Below are 24,029 nucleotides of genomic sequence, written 5' to 3' on the forward strand. Positions count from 1 at the left end.
AGGATGTCAGTGGACTTTGGGCGCTCGTGTGATGTGCTCCCCCTCTGCGGCGAGCCTGGGAGAGAGACTAAATAAAAGCACTTTAGGTTGTGTGCACGGGGTTGTCTCTGCGGTGTGCGTTTTATTCAGCTCACTCACCGTTTTGTTTAATTCTTTCCGCGTCGCTTTCTCTGACACACTTAGATGTTATAGGAGGGAGTTTTCTGGGCACCGGTAACACAGGGGTGTTCTCCATCACCACCCCGCTGTCTGTGGTGCCCTTTGACACGGCCGAGTCCCCGCGGCCATCAGCCTTGCTTCCGGTATCATCCTAAGAGCAACAGAGACACAGTTTGAATGCTTTAATAAATTTTACCTCCTGATTGCAGTGTGGTATCCTCCACATGATGTTGTTATGGTGACATCGGTGTGTTGACTAACTGTAGCTCAGTAACAATAAAGATACACAGCAGGTAACACCTGAAAACGATATAAGCTCAGAGTCTGAAACCAAACTATTGAGCACAGTGCAGAAGTTTATTCTGTCACCTAAATATCTTCTAATATGATGTGATTGATTTGATTTAACAACCCAACAAAGCCATTAAAAATAGCTCAGAATGGACCATCTACAGCCTAACAATGCTGCTTACATGTCAATGCATCAATAATAATAATAATAATCCAACAATTCAATATTTATGACATTATAAAACTATGAAATTGGCTGCATGATGAATGACTTCTTCTGCTTGTAATATGATTTCTGTACACTTAAGTGGCATTTTGAATGTACATAAACCAAATGTATAGATAATTAAAAGATAGATTAATGAATAGCATCTCAAGGTACTGTGTTTTAATGCATTACATGAACGGTTTAAGGGGTTTTAAGGTGTAAAGACCGTACACTGTACATGTTTTACAAAAACAGTACCTTAATACAGGGGTCTTCAACATTGTTTAGGCCAAGGACCCCTTAGCTGAAAGAGAGATGAAGCAGGGACCCCCTACTACAAATATGGTATTAAATTGAGTTGCATATTAAATTGGGCCTAACAGTTAGGGCGGGTAAAAGCCTATACACACAGCTTTTAATGGTATATACTTAAACATCATATGTTAATGTTAAACATACACTAAGAAGGCACATTGAATCATTCAGCTCAGTATCTGTGTATCTACCTTAGTGGCTACTTTGCCCATAAGCCGCCTATCATCAAGGTTGTGATTTATCTTAGTTAATAATATGTTGCATCCAAGTTAATGTATATTTTCAGACATTTAAAAAAAGAAGATAATCAAACATTTTGGAGGACCCCCTGTTGAAAATCTCTGTAATAAAGTATTTTTACGTTATGATATTGATATTTTTACTTTGCTGAATACATCTTCCACCATTGGCCTTATTACAAGCAGTTGTTTTTTTTTACACTGTCCCAGTCTGCAGGCCTATTTTGCTCTGACCTATTATTAAACAGAGATACATAAGATACACTAATGTTAATGTTGAAAAAAAATGGCCGGAATTGACAAAATTGGATGGCACACAGATTTCTGCTGCTCTTCAGTAGGGTATACTCTTTTATACAGTCTGTGGGTACACTTCAACATGTGCCCCAAAGTGGAAACGTTAACATTAGCTGTACATTAGCTGCCGTAAAGTTCAAACAGCTGAAGGCGGCACACTAATGTTATCTAACTACCGTTAAGTGAAAGTGGCGGTAAACGTTAGTAACCGTTGGTGCGTGACGGAGCCTACCTCGTCTCCCAACGGTCTGACTGTTGTGGAGTTGTTGCATCCCATATTCAGCTCAAAACAACGATGTGAAAGAAGTCCATAAAATCATAAATGTCAGGCTTGATTAATATACACCTCGCTGTGTGTTTTACCCTCGGTGTTTAGTAATTGACCCGTGTGTTCGTAGCTTTGCATTCCTTCACTAACAGTTACATCTCCATGGACCCGGGGGCGTTGCTAAGGGCCCGTTGCTACAATAAATGTGACCCGGTTAAAGAGGTGACACCCTGGAACCAGCTGAGAGTCAGTCAGGACACTACAAACACCGTCCACACACCTCTGTTACTGCGGATCCTCTTCAACACCGTGGGCACTGGCTGCCCCATACACCAGGGGTGTCAAACTCCAATTCACAGTGGGCCAAATTTAAACACTGGGACAAAGTTGAGGACCAAACTCAAAATGTACAAAAAAAAAAAGACTGCAAATGTGCATGTTTTCCCTTCTCTCCAGATGTGTAATGTTGAACCTTTTCAGTGCAGGTCCTTGTAGGCTACTTGTCGTGGTGTTTCTTATGTTTTATTCTTTCTACAGTCATGGTGGCTCTGCATACGAGACAAACAGGTCTTTACATTCATAAACAGATAATCTGCCTCCCACCGGTGTTGAAAGCTCCTGTTTTCCATCTTTCTTGTGGACATTTTTGGGGAGGGGTGGATTAGGTTTGTCCGAAGAGACTGGTAGCATGGATGCTCATGTTTGTTAACAGAAAAGTAGAGGTGTATGTGCTTTATACTCACGGGCCAGCTCTCAGAGAACCTTGATATGACCTTGCGGGCCAAATATAATTACACTGCGGGCCAGATTTGGCCCACGGACCTGAGTTTGACACCCCTGCTCTACACCAAGGGTCTTCAACAGGGGGTCCGGGGCCCCCAGGGGGTCCTCGGAGTTACTGCAGGGGGGCTGCTATTGTATAATAAACTTTCCAATGTTTTTATTTCTTCAAAAATATGTCTATATAAATTAACATTGACATGAATGCAACGTTTTATTATCATAAAGATAATTTTGTGATTTACGCAACCTTAATGATGGCTTACCAGCTTAAAAGTGAGGGAGCCACTAAGGTAGATACACATATACAAGTGAGCTGAAGGATTCAATGAGCCTTCATAATGTATGTTTGACATTAACATTAACATATGATATATAAATATGAATGTATTAATAATGATCAATGACATATCTTAGTATTAGTAAAGCAATTTCAGTCAAAAGCATCTGGACTTGGTTATTTGTCTAAGACGTTCCTAGACAAATAACCAAGTCCAGTTGCTTTTGACTGAAACTGCTTTGGGGATAACGATGACCTGGACAATTGAGAACCTTTACAGGCCCTCTCTTTGTTGAAGACCCCTGCCCTGGACTGGGTTATCCCTATGTTCCCCGGTCAGATAAGCCTATGCCTTTGCTGATTTGATTCAGTATTTTTGTGGGGTTAGGGGTCACAGGCCTATTTACGATTGAGTTCTGCGCTGATTGTGGACGAAATAACAGACAGGGGAACATAGGACCCTTGCTGTGAAAATCGGTTTTCCCGGTCACACACAAAGCAGGGAACATAGGTACGCTCCCCTCTAGACTGAGTCCAAGACCCTAAACCACTCAGCCCCCCCATGCCCAAACACAGTGGAAGTGATTAAGCACATTTACTCAGGTACTTTAAGGCTACTTTAATTGAATATTTCCATTTAAAAAAAAATATACAGTACTGTACATATTATATATACGATACAGTCATGTTTAACTTTTTTACTACTGTTTATTTATTGGACAACTTTAGCCTTCTTTGCATATTCAGATTAATAATACAAAATATAGCTAATGAATTTAATAATGATGTATTGTTAGGGTTAGTTATAAAGTAGTAAAAAGAAACTGTATCCCCAATCGTTACCAGCTGCAACATTGAAATGATAGACATATATAGATTATATATTATAACCCAATAATATATTTATGATTGAATTTTTTTTCCACTTTTGTCAATAAGTATATTTTGATGCTGATTTTTGTACTTTTACTGGTTTAGAAAATAATGCAGGACTTTAGTAATTTTACCAGAGTATTCCTACACTTTGGTATTACTACTTTTATCTGAGTACTTCTTCCACCATTGCCAAACACCACCAATAATTCTACACCATTTACAGTTTTTGTTATTTCAGTTGACTTGTCAAATTTATTGTCTGTAGATTTTAATTTCCCAACATATGTGCATTCAAAGCATCTCACACTGTCAAGCCCAGGAATGAAGTGGTGGTGATGAGACACTGAATAACTGATTTATTCAAATTTAAATATACTGAGTCTAAAACTACTGGAACTGCACCAGTTCATGGTGTCAACTGGTTTGTGGAAAATGATTTAAAAATTCCTAAATAAACATTTAAATCCACCACTATCTTCTTGTTGAACCAAAAGCACAATAACACCTGAAATCAAAGTGTCCTCGATGTAGTTGAGGCTCATACGGATTCTAGACCAGCCAATGTCATTTTGCGTGAGGTATTTATTTACATTGTGCAACACCACATGGAAAAGACCGCAGGTGTGCAGTGGAGTGCTAATGCACTCTACCAGGCTCTACTGTAAGTAGGAGTGAGCGCTGGGGTGGCCTGCGTGGAGCCGGGGCTTGTTGGCGAGGACCACAGTGGTGTCGAGCGCGGGGAGGAAACTCTGGTGCAGGTCCTGGCATTTCTGTTCCACCTCAAGGGTACGAGCATTTTTGGCCAGTTTGTCCTCCAGAATCATCAGGCGCCTGTTTGTGATCTCCAGGTCCTGCCTACAAATAAAGTCAACAGAAAAATGAGTGCGTTCAGAATATTAAAAAAGAAGGTGGTCAAAATATTTAAATGCAGTAGGTGAGGTGAGAGGCTACAGAGACAGTTTGGTCTCATTAGAGGGGTGAAATTGAATGGACAGACTTACTGAGAGCGCTTCAGGATTGGGCGAAGTCCGGCTGCCATCTTTGCCAGATCATGTTTCTCCAGCGTGAGGCTGAAGTGGGGCTGGAGGAGGAGGAACAGGAAAAGAGGATTAAAACCTTTGTTTTCCATTGAGCTGTTACAACTAAAAATGAAAAAGGCCATGCAAGGCTTTCTGTGCTTCTGACTGCAACCACATCATATCTTTACTGTCACTGCTTGGCGAGACACTTACCTGGTCCAGGCAGAGCTCACGTCTGGGCCTCTGGTTGAGGATGTCCAGGCGGTGGGTGGCCTGGTGCAGCTTAGAATCACAGTTTGTGATCTGACCCACTATTTTCTGGATGTCTTTTGTCAGATCAGAAATCGCATCCTTTACCTGGAGACACAAAGAAAGCCACAGAAGAATGAGTGAACATCACAAAAAAAGGTAAAATTGGTGTATGGATTGTAAATGAAGAAAACTGTGACTCAAACAGTGAACGGACCTGCTGCCTCTCCCAGATCATTGTATCCTGGAACCTGCTCAGCTCATTGATCTTCTTTCTCAGGGCATCGTCCGTGCTGCGGCGCTGGCGCTCCTGGCCGTTCCTCAGCTACAAAAGTCACACAAATCATCAAGGTTATTATGAGAGAGACAATCGTATATAATGAAGAATGGACAACAGCCAGTTGTGTGTTTGTGTGGTTATTGTAATCAATATTGACTTACATTGGCCAGAGTCAGACGCAGGTTTCCTCTGAAGGAAGAGGAGTCCTTCATCAGGTTATCAGCCGTCAGCCTCAGGTCCCTGCAGTGGGACAGCCACTTGTCATAGCTCACATATTTGGGCTTGAATTGACCGGCGGGGAGCCGGGAGCTTGGGGTGATGAGGTCATAGGTGATACATTTGGTGGTGAGCTTGATGGCTTCACTCTTGTCCTGAAAATCTGCCAGCAGCTGAGTGCGGATTGCATTCAGAGATCTGGGGGAGGAGAGGATTAGGAAATAAGGTGAGGCATAACAGAAGCATCCCTTTAAGTGGCATAAGATTCAAAATGAGATACAAAAAAATACAACCCAACAATTGTGAATTAACTCTGAACCCTTCTGTCGTACCTTAGTTTATCGAGCAGGGTGCAGATCTGCTTCTGGAGCAGTTCTCTGATCTCATTGGTCAACTGCTCTTCCTTCCTCAGCTCCATGAGGACACGGTCCCTTCTCTGGACCGTTGAGCTCAAACTGTTTCCGATGGCCACACAGTCGCTCATGAGCTGACTGTACAGCTGCTTCTCCTGGAGACAGCACTCAGCAGCGTCTTTCACCTGAACACGTGAAAAGCAACGTTCAAGATGAGGCCGGCATTTTGAATTAAAGCGGAAACTGGGTGTCAAACTCTCTTACAGCTTTTTTCCCCCTTCTTTTGCATTCAGAAAAAGGATTATCAGTAATTAAATGCATGTGTGTGCATACCTGCTCCACAGCAGTGATCTCCCGATCCACTTGCCCGATGCTCTCAGATATCTGGGCCTGCCACTGGCTGACCTCCGTATGACGAAAGCCGAGATGCCTCATTGTGCTACGAGTGGCAGAGGGGATCTACACACAAACACAAAAAAAGACAATACATAAATGAATACACATACCTACTTCTCACTCTGCAAATGTAATAACTTTTCCTGGTCGTAAATCACACTATTAGCTACAGCGGATGTTCATTACCTTTGAAATGTCTTCACCCAGGGAGCAGACGACTTCCTCTCCAAGCTTCAGCACATTGTTGCTGGGAAGCTGTGGCCTGCAGCACGTCAGGCTTTTGTTGGTGGACAGGACGGGCAGATTGAATCTGACCTCCGACTTCAACTGGTCCTCTTTCAGTGCAAGACGACGCCTAACAGTGTGACAAAAGTTACGGATTAGCAAAACGGATCTTGATTTCCTCGTCATTCAGTTGAACTAAATCCTGGGCAGGACTACATGATAACACCACAGAATTATAAAACTGAACATGTACTTACCACATTGTTGTTGTTTTTTTTTTTTATGAGTCACACGTAAAAACTTGGTTAGATGCTGAAACACTTGCTCTCAGTTCAAGTTATGGAGAAAAAGTGAAGTTTTTATGTGAAGTCTGCCTCAGAGGAACCAACCGTGGAATGTGTTCACTGTGACATCAGCACCTAGAATTTGAACAGAAGCAGCTCATTTGCATAAATTAGAACCTAGAACGTCATGCATTCTCTATGGATACACAACTGTTTATATTTACATATAAATACACATATATACAAAACACACCATTAAAGATTATAAATGTTTTAATTGCAAAATGTTTAGGGACAAAATTAAAATAGATAAATGCCCCCGATCAGAACTCAACCAAGCAGGGAGCAGTTATGGTGTGTCCCTCCTCTTGATCATGTTTTAGTTTTTATCTAGGTGTACCTAATAAATAAAATAAATCAACATTTTATTACCATTTTCATATGGATCCATTCAATTAGGTTCTATGTGTGCCAGTACAGATCTATAACTACTGTTTAACTCCTGAATGAAAAGATCAACAACAGAAAACATTCATTTTTTTAATAGTTTTATTGATGGTAATTACCCATGGTTTTAATTTTATCACTCATCCAGTAATAATCATGGCTTAAAATTAAACTGACTTCCTTATCATCCAAAGTCACCCTCGTCCATTTAAACACGCAATAGAAAAATATATACTTAATACTTTGTACAATACTGGTTTTGGTCCAAACAAAAGTGGATCAGAAAAGCCAATATACCTTTAGTCATCAAAGGCTCTCCAATTCGCATTTAAGCTCCTTTTAAATGGATTCGGGCAACTTTGAATATAGGAATTTACATAATAAATTCTAAAGACAAAAATGCTGAATGCAGAGTTGGTAACACAAAAAAAAAATTGAACTTCACAGATAAAAAAAAAAACATCACTATTTACATGTTTATAATATTCAAAGGCCAATTAAGAGAGAGAATGAGGGAGAGGCAGAGAGAGTATAATAAGGACTCAGGATGGAGAGAGAGAGAGAGAGAGAGAGAGAGAGAGAGAGAGAGAGAGAGAGAGAGAGAGAGAGAGAGAGAGAAAGAGAGAGACAAGACGGCACAAAAAGCAGAGTAGTGGAGCGAACCAGAGAGAGGTCAAAGAATCCAACATGTAACAGAGTTTTGAAACTATGCATTTACAAAGTCCTAAAAAGGAGTTGAACTAGGGCGTAAGCCTCCGGCCAGGTCCATCCTCCACAGTGCATGGATACATTTCCCTCTCTCCCACCCCGCCCTCCTTCCTTCCTCTCGCTTTTGTTTCAACATTCATTTGCTTGCTCACCTGTGGCGGCGTTAGCTAGCGGCCCAGGCGATAACTGTCGTTCCGTTTTCATACGCACACTGACACGCAAACCTCAGCATGTACAAATAAACCAAACACACCTCAAGTCTGTACATAAGAGGGGAGAGGAAAAAAAACAAAAACACAGGCACGCTGCATTCACCACAAAGATTACACGCACATCCCTGTACATACAGCACACTGCAACGACACCGGGGCTACATCTCCAGCGGCACCCTGATTCCTGTAAGAGGAGCATTCTAAATAGTTTTTAGGAAAACGACTGGAGATGTGCCGAACAGCTCTTACTACCTCTCTGCATATCACAGCTCATAACCTGATCACCCATACAAATTAATAAGATTTTGTGTACACTCTGAACTCTTAAGATTTGCAGTTTTTGCCTTTGTAATTTTATTACAAAAAGTCATGCCTAAAGTCTAGCAGACATTTGCCAGTGTCGAAAATATAGATATGACTGTCTTGTTGTTTTGTCATGTTGAGCAGGGTCCTTTGCTTGATTGTTGTTGTTGTTTAAAGTCAGCGTCATTGTTCAGTCAACAGTTGTTTTTATTTGAAGTCCTGTGGGATTCGTCTCACACCTTAACGGCTCCAGTCTACAAGTGAAAACCTCTGAATAACGAGCCATGCCCTGCAGCTAAAACACGCCCGACCATCTGGCCCGAGCGCAACGTGGCCCCCCCAGCCACGGCCCTTTCTCATGTGCCGAGAAATTTCATTGCTTGTCTAGCTGAGAACTTCCAGGGCTTTATTCAGACTTCAGTGGGGATACGAGTCAAGTCAAGAGTCAAAGTCTACTTTATGGGTGAGTCCACAGGGCTCTACTTTCTGCGCCGCACTGCTGTCTTGATCTTTCGCCCTGCAATCGGTTGCTGTCCAGCAGGAGAGGCGGTGAAGGAGTTTGTTGACCTGGAGGAGCAAATGAGATACCCATTATAATAAGCATCACAACAAACACCGCCTCAGAAACAGCCTTTAAAAATGCAAAGACTTGATTATCGGTTCACTGATAAATGTAAGGCAATATTAATGCTTAACAAATGGTATTTTCTAAAAAAGAGAGATGTTAATGTTACACCTCATCAACAACATTGATCTATAGTGTTATAGCAAAACTAAACCTCTGCTATTTGGCAATGAACTCTCGTCAAAATATCAACTGTAAATCTACTGTGCTGAATTACTGGTGCTTTTTGTTTTACTCAGTCTCTGAAAACTTGTTAAAAAATTGTCAACTGAGGAAACGCAACATACCCAATATTAAATGCGGGGGGTTGTGAAAAGTTGAATCCACCTCCGGGTGGGCCTGACTGGGGTGCGATGGAGGGGTTGGCAGTGGGGACAGGAGAAGCTGCTGATCCTGCTCCAAAAGTAAAAACTCCTCCTGAGTTGCTGTTTGTGGATCCAAATGCACTGGCTCCACCAAACTGAAAGCCTCCACCTGATAAAAATATGGGACATTTACATGTCTGAACTAATGATAAACATACTTTCATAAGTATGAACGCTTAGTGCCACGAACATGGAAAAAGTATTAACCCATTACAGCCACCCACCTGGTGCAGGATTAGCAGCTGTCCCAAATACAGGTGTGGAATTGGTCTGCTGTCCAAAGCCAGGGGCAGCGTTGGCATTGGCTCCAAATGCTGGGGGCTGGGAAGGTGTGGCTGTGAACGGGGACCCAAAGGATGAACCGAATGATGGAGTCTGGTTGGCACCGAATCCACCAGAGGGGGCCGAGCTGAATGCAAATGGAGAGGGAGCTGCAGATGGAGCTGCTGGGGAAAAAGAAAGAAGATTATATATATATAGTATATATATATTATATACAGATTATAAATATTTCACAACATTGAGCGTAAATGTTTCATTGTTGTCACTCAAGTCCAAAACAGACATTGTGCTTAATATCTGAAATACCACAAAATGCAGACCTGAAGATGAGACAGCAGAGGGTGCCGCTGCGGCTCCGAAGCCAAAGGATGGAGCAGCAGCGGGCGGAGCGGCAGCAGCAGCAGCACTGGCAGGAGCACCAAAGATGAAGGGCTGAGCCGGGGCAGGAGTAGAGTTCAGAGTAGCAGCCGACGGAGCGGCCGGCTGGCTGTCCTGACTCTGGCTGAAACCGAACGTTTTAGCAGGAGGAGCGTCACTGGAGGTCGCAGCGGGCTGGCCAAACATGAAAGTGCCGGGAGCTGCAGAGGGAGCGGGAGCCTGAGAGGAGCTGCTGCTGCTGGTAGTGGCGCCGAACAGACTGGGCGTCGGGGTGGTGGATGAAGCGGTGGAGTTGACGGTGTTGGTGGGATTACCAGACATAAAGGAAAATGCTGGTTTTGGAGCAGCAGAGGTATCTGTTGGGGGGGGGGGGGGGGGGGGGGGGGGAACACACACAAATTGTTGATTACGATTAATATAGTGCAGTGAAGAGACAATCTGACAATTTTTCACATGAAAGTCTGTTTACGGTTAAAAAAACTTCTCCGTTGGCTAAGGGGGAGCTTTCAAGAGCCTGAGGAAGTTCCTCTGAGGGGAGGGCTATAGATCTATGGATTTTTTTTTTATTACCGTGGTGAAAAAGCGGCATGGTAGCGGCATGGTAGCGGCATGTGACCGCGGTATTGCGGTGATCGTCATAGCCCTACCCGAGGATGTCACCAAGGTCATCTTGGCTTAAGCTTGGGGAAAACAATTTCTTGTATATTTTATGTTTATATCTACCTCCGCTGCTTCTATTTTGACCACTCGCCCAAGTCTTAGTCCAAGTTATGAAATATAATTGTTTTGCTAAAATATTTTGATAGAAAATTTGACTACAACCTATAGATAGTATGTGACAATAGATAATGTATAGGATGTTCTGTCACACACATCTCAGCAACTAATTTGGTGAATGAAACATTTCAAACTACTCAAACTTCAAACGTGGACTTTCCTTTAAAGAAATCAACAAAAGAAAACTCAAAATAAATAAATTATCAAGGCATTATATATCAACAGAGATCATAGCATTCACAAAATAATTATTACAGCATCACTGTCCAAACTTTCTCTCACCTGTAGCACTTTGTCCAAAGGAAAAAGAGGGCTTAGAGGTCTCTCCAGTAGATGTTTCACTCTTGTCTGCTGGCTTGCCAAAATTATACGCAGGTGGAGGTTGTTCTTTTGGAGCAGCGGGCTTGCTGAAGGAAAAGCCTCCTGAGGTGGCCGGTGCTGGCGCAGCATCTGCATCTTTACTGGCAGCACCGAAGAGGAAGGCAGACGGAGCCGAGGAGGCAGTGGTTTCCTTCTTTTCCTCTGTCTTCCCAAAGGCAAATGTGGGAGCAGCTGGCTCTTTGTTTGCCTGTAAGGATCCAAACATAGAGCCCTCTTGTGGTGTGGTGGTCGCCAAATTTCGCTTGCCCAATCTCCCAAATACAGACCCAGTGGTGGTAGTTGTGGGGGTGGCTGAGTTTGTGGTTTTGGTGTCATTTGAAGATGATGCGCTGTCACTTTTTTCTTGAGAGGAGACAGGAGGAGTGAAACTAACAGAGGATGAAGCTGTGGTGGAGTCTGAGGTTTTCTCTTCGGGTTTTGGCAGCCCAAAGCTGAAGCCGCCCTTAGAGGAGTTACTTTCTGTGCTGGATGATCCAGTTCCGAACGCTATTCCGCCGCTGGCTCCGAACTTAAACCCAGAACCTGCGGCGGGCTGGTCTGACTTTTTGTCATCACTAGAGGTAGCCCCACATTTAAAGCCCTCAGATGAGCTGCCCAATTTGAACCCTGATGAGGCAGTAGTGTCTTTAGAAGTGGCGTCTGATGAGGAGCTTCCAAATGGGACTCCAAATTTGAATCCACCTGACGATGAAGAGGAGGAATCTGTCAAAGAACCTCCAAACTTGAAACCTCCAGATCCAGATCCTGAGGTACTGTCTGACGTGCCAAACTTAAAACCTCCAGAACTAGAGCCTGAAGTTCCACCAGCGAATGAACCAAAAGACGAACTAAAAGCTGAAGACAAACAAAGGATAACAAAATTGGTTACGTCGTAGAGGTCTCTGGTTTCTTTAAACCTAATGATTTGACAAGACTTTGTATGGACATCTTGACAGCTTAATATGATGCACACAAACTGATTCAGCAACACATCATCTAGGTACCATCATTTTTAGATTGCCCTAATGCAGAAATCAGAATGTCTATAAAGGCTACGCATCAAAACACATTTCGATCCCCTCACAGTTTCATCATTGCTAAGAGGGCCCTTTTGATTCATGCACAAATGTGAGTAACATCTGGCTTTTGATGACACCACTTTTAACATGCAAACACTTAAAAGTTTGTCGCTTCCATCACCTTTGGGCTCCATGTTTGCACCAGGTTTGACTGTCTCACAGGCAACACATTGCACAGCAGCAGCCTTATTCTGTACAAGACAGACATCACATTCCCAGGCTCCCTCTGGCTTCTTGAACGCGTCTCCCAACCCAAATACTGGAACACTGCTGGCTGAAGAAGAGGCTCCTGCTGAAGCTCCTGTTGTGAGGATGAGAAAGAAAGATGGATCATTAAACTAATAATTGCCTTTAAATCACTAACAGTTAAAACGAATTCTGCTCTCATGAAAAACAAAACCAAAGATTCAGCACTTTGTAGAATATCATATACCAACGTTACCATGGTCCGGCTCTCTTTACCTGGTTTAGCGTTTGTGCAGGCCACACACTTTGTGTTCTCTGCCTTGTTTTCTACCATACACGTATCACATTCCCATGCACCCTCAGGTTTTTTGAACTTGTCTCCAAAGCTGATAAACCCTGTAGAAACGGGGGCTGCGGGTGCGGATACAGTCTTTACAGCTGAGAAGGCAGAAGGAAGTGTCAGTGAGGGTTTAAGCCCTGTCCCTGGTTTGGCCGTTTCGCAGGCCACACACTTTACTGCATCTGGTTTGTTTAGAACAAGACACGTGTCACAGTCCCAAGTTCCTGCAGGTTTGGAAAACATCGTTGTAAACCCTGCAGTGGTAGTAGTGGTGGAGGTGGTGTTCGTGCTGCTGCTCTCGAGCCCAACTGAGGTGGCTGATGAAGGTTTACTGTCCATAGATTTGGATGAGGAGGAATTGGGCTGCGCTGCCGCACAGCAAACACACTTGCTGTCTGATGACTTGTTCTGCACCAAGCAGACCTCACAGCTCCAGCCTGGCGGGGCTTTAAACGCATTGCCAAAACCTGTTGAAGAGAGGGAGGAGGTGGTTGTGGTGGTGGAGGAGGGGGCTGTGGATAGTGTAGAGGTCTGCAGCGGAGCGATGTCTGGAACTGAGGAAGTCCGAGCGACAGGAGAGGCAAAGCCTAGACAGAACAAGTAGGGGATTAAAACGATGAACGATTGTGTCAACCAAAGCATGCAAAAACATGTAATGAATTACTGATCCTAACCAGGTGCTTTGAGAAGATCCAGCACACTGCCCTGCTTCAGGGTCTTGGCTGGTTTGAAAGGTCCATCAAAATCTTCTGTGCTTTTGCTTGTTGCTGACTTCACTGTAGAAAACATTAAAAAAAAGATCAAACATGAGTTGCAGTTTTCTAAGGAAAGTTAAAAGACTGCATCATGCAACGGTAAGAAAAAAACTCTTACCTGCTGCAACTATGGGAGAGGCCAGCTTCCCATTTAACATGGAGGGACCTAACATTGCTACAGGTGCACTAAAAGTGAATCCAGCCTGCAAACAATGAAATAACTATTATCAATGTAACTGTCGTAAATAGTTGTCTACCTTATCAATTATCAAAAGAGACAACCCGTTTACTTACTGAGGGGGAAAAGGAAGGAGGACTAGCAGCAGTTGCTATGACAATAGGCGAGGAAAATGTAAAAGGTACACAGGGAGGTGTCGAGGTCGTTGGTGGCTCCTGAAAAAAAAAAACCATGACAATTTGAAAAAAACATCAATAATGTTTTTACCCTTAGACCTGTAGAAGCACTGTAGTGGAATTAGACAATTTTAAGACAGACCTTGTTTGTGACTGTTTCCTTAGCGGGAGTCACAGTTGTGAGACTCGGGGCTGCGCTGATGGTGGTGGAGGTGGCGAGAGGTGGAAGAAGGGAGGAGAAGCTGAAGGCGGGCAAGGCGGAGGTGCTGATGGGAAGTGAAATGGTTGGTAGGTTCGGTACCTCAGCCACCTTAAGTCAGAAACAAAGCATAATAATGTTATCTTCGATAAACATCCTCCAGAGCTTTGAGGTTTGTTGATGCAAAGCCCTTACCTCGTCGTCTTCAGGGCGTTTAGATGAAGGTCGTGTAGTGGTCCTCTCTCTCTTCATCTTGCCCCCTCCAGAGCCCACGCTGCTGGCTGCAGGCGTGCTGGACAGAGGATAGACTGAAACACTGGAACCCTTTGTGCTAGTAGTAGAGGGGGAGACAGAAGTAGGTATTGTAAGCAAAACTAACTTAAGATACAGAGAGCTGTCAGGCATCCAAACACTAAAAACGTTTGACCATAAGTGGGGAGGTTATATTGCCTTGCTTTTTTACCGAGTTAGGTTAAAGTTTCTTAAATGATCAATTAGATGGACCTTGTTTTACCTTCGAGAAGGACCTGGGGCTGCTTCAGGTAGTTGCAGTGATTGTCTTGTGGGCTAAAGGAATAAAATGGTAACACATTTAGCATCAAGGTTGTTTAAGACTCTATTTGGCTGCATTTGATATAGAGGAACAATGTTATGGTGTACTATAATGCAACACTGTGACTCTGACCGTCTCTCTTGAGGTCCTGTCGAGAGTTCGGCTCACACCTCCAGGAGTCAAAGTAGGCCTGAAGGACACAGAGCGGTTTCCTGTCACTGACGCTGCGGCAGGAACCACCAGCTTCTGCACCGGTGGGAGGGTGGAATCCATCTAAATTAAAAAAGGGGAGGTAAAATAGACAAAAGATAAAAATCTGAATCTGCGAAGGAAATGCTTCATTCTTGGTCTAAATGTGTTTGATATAGTTTGTCTTTAGGGCACAGAACCAGTCATACCAATGCATCGGCATTCTGCTTTAATATAACAAATGTGGCCGGAGTAGTTTATTCCTCTCAACTCAAACACGAATCTGTGTCCCAGAACGTGAACAGTACTATCTTTAGATATTTGCAAAAATTAGAACAACCTATACAGGTCATGCTTGTTTGATATCTTATCATGATGGCTACACAGACAGTGCTGGATTGCAGGATTTCAGTCAGTTTGGTGACAATCACTCTTTTGCGGGTCTAGCTATGTGATGTGCGTGTTTATGTTGTCAAGCAGGTTTATTAAGAATTAATTATTTTTTACCATTTGGTTAGGCAAGTGTGTTACTAGATGTACTAGCCCTTCATGGTATTTTACTTGCCCAGGGCACTCATTGTTAAGCCCTGCAATCGGCCATGAAAGGTCCAGTTACATAGTGGGCCTTCTTGTTTTGGACCTGTGAGGGTCAATACACCATTGTTAGGATTTACAAAGCAGCTGTTGCAGCTGGAAATGCCTGACAGTTATTACTTAGGACAAGGCCAGTCCAGAGCTGGCACGACTTCACAAAAGACTACGCTTAACTCACTCAGTTACACACACGCACGCACAAAACAACAAAGTCTAGCCACTTTTGCTCACAAACACTTGCATGTATAAAGAAAACACACGCACACACACACACATACTGAACAGCTGTGGCCCAGCCGAGGAGAATCCTGTTAACAGGGTGTAAAGGAGACCAACAGAGAGCAGGACAGGAAATGACAGGAGGACAAACCACAACAAGTGCTGCTGGGTTTGTACAATGACATCTCTGTTCATATCACTAAGCCTTGTGCTCAACCACAAAACACACTGGGCAGACGACACATGTGAAGTTTAGTTAGTGTGCATAGAGGCCTAAGGTCATACAGGGACATATATGACACAGTTATAAAATACCAATAACATTTAAAATACAAGGTGGATGGCTATGCATAAATGCACAATCTCAAAATGTGTACTTACACGTTTCTTTTTCGACTGGAAATGGGAAACATCTAGATTTGTGCCATCCATTGACTGCAAAGAAAAAACTCATGTCAGAAAACTATTTTAGTGTTACAAAAAACAGGAAGACGATTTCAGGTTGATGTCAGGATTTGAAATCTTAAAATTTCACTGCTTTTCTCATGTTTTGGGGACGTTTATAATCACATACAGTAATGTGTCACTGCAAACAAATGCTTACAATACACAATTACATGGCGTAAATACATTAAAAGTTCTTACTGCTGACAGGGGGGACGAGGCTGCTGCTGGGATTCTCCTGGCATCCTGTACAAGAAAAATAAAAATGTGTTACAAAGTTTACATTAACATGATCACGGCCACACTTTCAGATAAAATTAAGTTTGAAGAGAGGAGGTGTGTTTATACTCACAGCGAGCGGACTCGACATGCGCTCCAAAGACTGAAGGATGCGCCGGGCTGTGGCGCTGGTCACCCCACACGGCTGAGCACCAGCAGGCTTGGCCTTGATCTGTCTCCTCACGGGGGCCTACAGATGAGATCAAATCAATAATATTCACACTTCAGTCACATTGTCCTATGACGTGTGAGTTGGTGATCACCCAGGAAATTCTGCTGAATTGCTAAACAGCCACAACACTAAATGGACATGTAGACTGAATATAACAAATATGTTAAACTTAGTGTGCTAGCTCACCATATCAAGTTAGTTGTCAACACTGTTTAACTGTTCAGTTTCTAGACCGTGTGGTTCTCAGTAGCTCACCTGGTATGGTGTTCCAGGGCGAGTGCGAGCGCTCCTGACTGCAGCTGCCCCACCGTACATGGTCTTCCCGGGGTAGAAAGGGGAATCTCCGAGCTGGCTGGAGTTCAGCACTGTGCTGTTTAATGATGACTGGAAGAAAAAAGGGTTAAATTAAATTGTATTAGAACTAAATTAAATTACTTCATTGTATTGGCAATCAATGGCATTCTTAAACATCCACTCATTCATTTTTGCAAAAACCGTGTCTTGAGTAAAATGCCAAATACATCCTGCGTTATTTTTAATATTCAATGATGTTTCAAATTCTTTACCCTTAGAAAACAGCTGCTAATTTCTGCTAATAAATTCATGTCATATATTTGTATTTTATAGATGTAAATGTATTACCATTCAGTGGAGCTTAATATAGAAAAGTATAAGAACATCTGATGCAAAAAGCTTGTTAACTGAAGTTTCTTACTACATATACACACTTGGCAGAAATCTAAGTAAGACTGATGGAGTTGGCTAAACTGAGTTGTGGTGTCTGGCATGATGTCATGCACTTAAGAAGGAAATGCACACAAAGGTGACGCCTGGCTGTGAGTGAAGTGACAGTAACATTGGTCTTCCAGATAATGCACATGAACTAATAATAAAAACCACTTAATAATTATTAAAGTTGAGGTATCAAAATGTATCTACACCTAAAAAGTATTAGTCATTCAAAATGTGTAGAGGTCTGTGGTAAACATGACTTTGAAGAGATGGATCTACAGACCAGATTCCAGACAGCCACTTTATATATAATGGGTGAAATCAAACCCGCTAATATGCAGACCTTTGTGGCGAAGCTCTGTTCTTTCAGCAAGCGTTACTCGGTATCTTGATGATAAGACACACAGGTACTCACATTGGAGGAAGTTCCAAACACAGACAGGTTGAACGCAGGCCTCTTCAGACTGGACTGGACATGCTGAGACCCAGAGTGTGATCTGTCTGTCTCTGGGGACCAAAGTTGGGGAAGAGATGCCGTTTTAGAAGTGGGGACATCTGTTAAAAACATGGGGAAAAAAGAAAAGAGAGACTTTTAAAACCTAACTCCGTGGCCCAGTCTCTACATTCCAGGCCTGAACCAATCAATACGTAAGAGGAATATAGCCGCATACACCAACCTCTACTGACTTCAACACTAACAGTTTAGTAAAAGATTGACCAACGTTTCCCAAACTCAGTCGCCTCAGGCAGCGCAAAGAAACCAGATCATCTGTGTGTTTTCTGCCATTTTATTTAGGTTTCACACAATATATTGCTGTAGTGCATTTTAATTTATTTTCTGTCACATTTCAATTTTTGCATTTGCTGATTCCACGTAGGACTAAAAATAATGGGATATGGAAACGAGAGAGATTGCAAAGCTTTTTCAAGACAGATCGTGTACTAAGTAATAATAAAATCTGTGTTCAGATTTCATTCTGTTACCAAACGTGTGTGAATATAGTGTTTCGATGAAGGTGTTGCTGAGGTCAGGGCCCACACCTGGCCTCATCTATGCCAACTGTACAAAGGGGTAAATATGTTGCAGTAGCTATGAGTTCAGTAGCCTGATGTGTACATAGCGTAATTCGTCTGTGTCACAACCATTAGTTTATCCCAAGAACTTAATTCTGAAATGCTAAATCTACATCATCATACAAGTTGAGCGAACGTCCCACACAAATCTATTTTTCCCAACCTCACTGTAGTTTGAACATTGGTTCAATTACCTCTTGCCTGCAGTAAAAGGATTTCAGCTCAATACGGCCCCCTTTTTTGTGATTTTGAATATTCTAACTATGTGCAATTATGCCTACATCTACACAGGCATCCCACACTTTAAAGACACCCAAACATGCGTCTCTCTTTGCAAAGAAAACACTTTTTATTCAACACTACGCTTTTACCTTTGTCTGAAGCGCGGGAGGAGAAGCCGCTAGTGGTGGAGATGTTATCATCTTCGTGCTGCGAGAGGTTGTCCTTGATTTCTTTGACCAAAGAGAAGCCTGTGGAAAAAGGTCCAGGGGCTGAGGAGGTGGAGGGTTGGGAGAAGAGGCCACTGGAGGCCCCCAGGATCGGGGAGGAGGCATCCAGCGGAGGAAAGTGGAGGTGGGAACGACTCAGAGGAGGTCGAGAAAGCACATACTCCTGAAAGTTCAGCGATGCTCGGCTGGTTGAGGGCTCTGTGCGAGAGAGACACAAAATCACAGCTGAGCATGGTGGTACTGTTGACAACACAGAAGAATTGGCTTACATAAATATGTCAAGACTAAATTCTCATACATGGGATCTAAAATTCCTGACCGACTGAGTCCCTCACCTGTGTTACTGGTGCTTGGCTCTGGGGAGTCACGTCCATCAAGAGGAGGCGGTCCCTCTTCACTGCCATTAGGAGGAGGTGGTGACTGGCAGTTCTGGTCTGTCCCTAGTACAACCCCTCCTCCTTCAGGAGCATCTTCATTCTTGAAGTATTTCTGAAGCCAGGAAGGAACGATGCTCTTTACCGTGTCTGTCACTCGACTTATGAGGCCTGACTGCTGCAGATAAAAACATGAGGAGGGGAAGTTGTGAAAGGAGTGAGAGGCAGAAGCAAATGCATATACCAAACAAAGAACCATCCCCTTGATAATCAGCATTTAATAAAAGTCAATGCATGTAAAACAGCGCTTCTTGCTGATTTGTTTTTACTACTAACACTGAGGAAAATTAGAAAAATAAGATACTGATGCCTATACTTATTGAGTTCAATGATATTTTGAATTTGTGACAAAGTAATTCTACATATTTTGTTCGTAAGCCCTGAACAAATCATATACAACAGTTGCACAAAATACAGCGATCAGCACTGCATTGATTCAGTGGATACAATTTCAATCAGCTACACAGGCTAACATAACATGAGAAGCCATTAGTCCTGCCCAGTGCACAGCAAAACACAAGCTAAGTATGTATGACAGTGTGAAACTGGGTCAGGCACTGTGTATGCTTCTGTGAAGCAGCGAGCCTAGATGAATTCCAGTCAATAATGACGAGTCTCGTCTCAGGAAGTAACACAATTTCCAGGAATTTAACATCTAGAAACTAACTCTGTTCAATTTATAAGCTGCAACAACTTAGTTAAAAGTGTCTTCTCCATTTTTTCATTTAGGGGCCAAATATATTCACCATTTTTAATGAGTTTGCCAACGGGGGAGTTAGGAGTAAGGTTGGCAGTATATTGTGTTCACCGTATAATCATATTTCTATGGTGTTCGCAAAAGTTGTGGAAATCCCGTAGCACTACAGAAAAATTTGCTCCAGAAGTTGAATATACAAGCATTAAATGCCCAATGGCTCGAGGTCTGTTTCCTGAATAATGTCTCCAACTGCATTTTTGGAGTTGGAGAGGACGACAAAGCCAGTGAAAGAAAACAAAAATCCTTGAATGCATTGACCTGAAGGGTGTATTGGAGAGCACTGAACAAGACTGTGCAAAACTCTTGACCGGTTTATTGCGCTAGCTGAATTTGCTGCCTATTCCCTATGTAACATCGGTTTTAAATGATTAAACTACTGCTTTAGCTCTTAGATTTGTATTGTGACTGTACTTGGATGTCTTCAGATTTTGGCGCTGCTGTCCTGTGTTCTTGTGACAAGAAAGTAGACGGATAGGAAAGGTTGAGAGAAGGGGCCAAATAGCCGGTCTATCGCTTCATGTGTGTCTAATCCATAGTAGCTTTCAACTTTGATAAGCGCCTATGTGCCTCATGTTCTTGCTTATCTACATAATACACCTGTGCGCCAGTCTGCACTTTGACCTTTGTGCAAATACACACAACTTAAACTAGACAAGAGAAAGTGCAATATCCATCACACTACTACTTCACTCAATGCTACATAAGCTACTATTGTTATGAGGATTTAAGGGTGCCTCATTTCTGCTGCGGACAGGGTCATATGACTACATCATCTGTGTTCAACTGCAACCGGACCATCTGAAATCTATCACGTCCAACTCATATGCCAAAAACAAGTTTATCTGTATTGTTACATGTATGTGAGGAGTTAAGAATTAATGGGTAAGACTCTCTTTTTTAGGTAGCATTCCCACACGTTGTGAGATGAATCCAGACAGTGATAGCGGAAACATCACGTCTTAACACGCTGCGTCTTCATTTGAAGTTAAAAAGTAAGTCTGTTGTGTAAACCAAAATATTTGAGTATAGCTAGTCAACCAACATTTTAAGGACAACAGTACAAAAGATTTGGATAATTGTTGTATTTAGTAAAGAGACATTTGTGTGAAGTTTACACACTTGTCTATTATTTGCCATTAGCTCAAACATAAGAGCATTAAAATATGTAATTATGACTCCTATAATGGCATAAATGAGACACTATTCAACTCATATTTGAAATCATTCAGACTTGATATCACAAGTTCATGTTTGTGTGTTTGTTGTTGGCATGAAAAATTTTTTCCAGTCAATCTCTCTTCACTTCAACACTGTATAAACAAAGCACTAAAGTAGTCACAGAGTTGACATGTAATAATCAAATTGTTAGTTGTTGATGAAGTGGGATATGGTGCCAAGAACTTAAACTTGACACTACATGCCGAGTCAGCGGCATTTGTTAGCGAAGTAACATGACTGCGCTGTGTATACATGCTAAACTACAACAAAATACTCTAAACTCAATATTAAATCAGGGTTCACAAAGGGTAAAAACATCAGTTTTAGAGCAACACCGCATTAACTTTATGGTTTTTAGGAAGCTGTAGTTTGTTGTGCTGTTGAACTGTATTGTGTGATCGTGAGAGATGTTTCTAAAACATCTTTACACCCCATTTGTATCAATGAAGGTTGACCAAAATCTCTTCATACATGCCAAAACTAACAATACCCAAAAAAAGCAATTACTGATAACCTTGACCTGGTAATATTATTTTGAATAACGTGTCATAAAATCACTGTATAAATCATTATGATGACATTGCGCAACTTTATATGTTTGGCTATCTTGTATGTTATAAAAGTGGTTTAAGTCAATACAAATGTGGATAACTAATGTCAGCCATTAAGAAATTTTAAAGTCTAAAGTCAAAATTGTGTTGGTAATCCAAATAAAATGGCAAATTAGTTTATTTACGCGATAATCTTTAGCCTGTGACAAAATGATCAGCGGTTGTACAATTATGAATATTCAGACTGCTGTTGAATAAACTACATGGCATAACTTTTTAAAGTAAGCTTTCAGTTTAGTTTCCTCTCCAGTCAGAATATACACCAATAGACTGACACTAATGTAAACAACCTCTTATTTGTAGGTCACTAAAATATTCGGACTGTTCCAGGGTTTAAAACATGAAACGATTTATGAGCCTGAAAGGTTCCCCAGGAGCAAATGTGTACAATGTATTGTACATATAAAATATATAAAAACAGTTCTAGCTCATTTTAACTGCTATGTTGTGGCTTATAATCTATATGTATTTTACTGTGAATATAGGCTATTGTGATATTGTGTATCTGCTATTGATGCGTTTGTTATTTTCACTATCCTCTTTTTCTGCTGAAACACTAGATTTCCCCACTACGGAACTAATAAAGGATTATCTTCTCGTATTACGTGAATTTAAAACTGCTCCCTGCCTGGAATTCGTGCATAGTGTCTGAAAACCTAAAGCCCGGCTGCAGGTCAAATGGATCTGACATGTCTTGTTCCCTGTTAACACTAACTAGCGGTTTTAAATCATGTCCAGGCGGCAGGTCAATCCACTCGGGCAACCATGTGGGTTCCCTATCAACCAATGCTTCCTGCGCAATCCAACTGGCTGAGATTTGGCTAACGTTAGCTAGCCTTAAAATCGAAAATTATTCCCGACAGCTGTGGACAGGTGTAGTCTACTACAAAGGGACCATGTCTCTTTACGAATGACTCCAAAACTTATGAACCAAAGACAACAATGCGTTACTCGCCAATGCTAGTTAGCGTTAGCCCCATCGGCTAAATCGTAGAATGCTACTTCCTAGCTTTATGCTAACTGAGCTAACGGGCTAACTTAACCGCTATCACTTAGCAACAGAGCGACCGTTGGAGATCTAAGTGCGTCGTGTGCACTTGTACTCAACCAAACACCGGATGACCAGTCTAAACGACTCATTGTGCTCGGATTTGACCTGTCAAGTCCGTCTAATGTCGCTAACCTATAAGCCAGCTCACTACTCTTCATGCTATCAGCGCGTGGAGGCCACGAGCGCTAAATGCAGGCCATGAAATGTCTCCCAACAAAACAATAACAAGCGCTAAAACATTAATGGCACCGTAGTCACCGCAACGTCCTCGACACTGGCTTTTAACGCGAACACTTTCACTCGGTTTACCTGTTTACTCTTGGCGTAAGGTTTAGAGGCGATGTGATATCTCCTGCTTCTGATTTTCCCTCCACCCGTGGCCGCCATGGCTCTTTCGTCTGAGTGTCTATCGGTGTTTCGGCGCCGGATAGCTGTCATCCACCACCAGCGGCCACTCTCGAAAGGAACTCTGGGAAATGTAGTAGCTCAACATAACAAAGAGGAAGGTTTGACAGGACTTTACCACATGGCTCCAACATGGGGTTATTTGAAGTCATGTCATGTCGGGAAATTATTATAAAGCTATGTTTTTTAAACATGTTAAGATACAATAAAACAAACAGTTTTAGAAAGAAAGAAAGCATGCCTTTTAACTCTTTTGGTGTTTTTTTTTAAAACACACACACACACACAGGCCTCAAATATGCTCAAATGCTTCTCAAATATGCACACATAGGTCCTATACACATACATTAATGGAGAGATGGAGAGATGCCCCATTAGAAGCACCCAGAGCAATTTTCGGGGTTTGGTGCCTTGCTCGAGGGTATCTCGGCGGTATCCGAGGGGTGAAATAGCACCTTTCCAGCCACCAATCCACCCTCCTCTCTTAGTCGTATGGGGACTTGAACTTGGACAGCGACACCTCAGTTCCCAAGCCAAGTCCCTGTGGAGCCACTGCCGCACCTTTCATCATCATGTGCAATATTTTTTAATATCCATACCATAGGCTACATTACGGTCATAATCATGTGCAATTTATCTGTATTACATGTTGTCTGTACATTTGTGAGATAATTTTTTAATGGATCAAACATTTAATTAATAGAAATCCCAAGATTAATCAATATGGAATTAATTATTAGTTA

General features: G+C 42.3%; 2 protein-coding genes across 3 annotated transcripts; both read right to left on the reverse strand.

The window, feature by feature from the left end:
• Window positions 1-4,369: 4,369 nt before the first annotated feature.
• On the reverse strand, window positions 4,370-6,713 carry LOC310955947 (tektin-2-like; the record flags this gene model as incomplete). Its single annotated transcript, XM_083926026.1, has 9 exons — window positions 4,370-4,568; window positions 4,715-4,794; window positions 4,946-5,089; window positions 5,199-5,306; window positions 5,423-5,675; window positions 5,810-6,015; window positions 6,164-6,289; window positions 6,413-6,581; window positions 6,709-6,713. 9 exons carry the CDS (start codon window positions 6,711-6,713, stop codon window positions 4,370-4,372), a joined length of 1,290 nt encoding a protein of 429 aa, XP_083782152.1.
• A 618-nt stretch (window positions 6,714-7,331) lies between these two features.
• Window positions 7,332-23,302, reverse strand: nup153 (nucleoporin 153). 2 transcript variants are annotated; one of them, XM_083926192.1, is made up of 22 exons: window positions 23,191-23,302; window positions 19,146-19,362; window positions 18,733-19,008; window positions 17,703-17,842; window positions 16,811-16,939; window positions 16,457-16,573; window positions 16,306-16,350; window positions 16,042-16,095; window positions 14,791-14,931; window positions 14,620-14,672; window positions 14,301-14,436; window positions 14,049-14,216; window positions 13,847-13,945; window positions 13,671-13,755; window positions 13,472-13,573; window positions 12,734-13,384; window positions 12,393-12,572; window positions 11,115-12,047; window positions 9,998-10,411; window positions 9,620-9,838; window positions 9,318-9,504; window positions 7,332-8,972 (listed from the first exon to the last, which is right to left on the reverse strand). In XM_083926192.1, exons 1-22 carry the CDS (start codon window positions 23,266-23,268, stop codon window positions 8,885-8,887), a joined length of 4,512 nt encoding a protein of 1,503 aa, XP_083782318.1. In that variant the 5' UTR covers window positions 23,269-23,302; the 3' UTR covers window positions 7,332-8,884. The 2 variants fall into 2 exon arrangements, with proteins under 2 accessions (XP_083782318.1, XP_083782317.1); XM_083926191.1 differs by having other exon boundaries at window positions 9,620-9,841.
• Between the last annotated feature and the right edge of the window lie 727 nt (window positions 23,303-24,029).

This window comes from Echiichthys vipera (assembly GCF_963691815.1).
Source record: "Echiichthys vipera genome assembly, chromosome: 13".
NCBI classification, from domain to species: Eukaryota; Metazoa; Chordata; class Actinopteri; order Perciformes; family Trachinidae; genus Echiichthys; species Echiichthys vipera.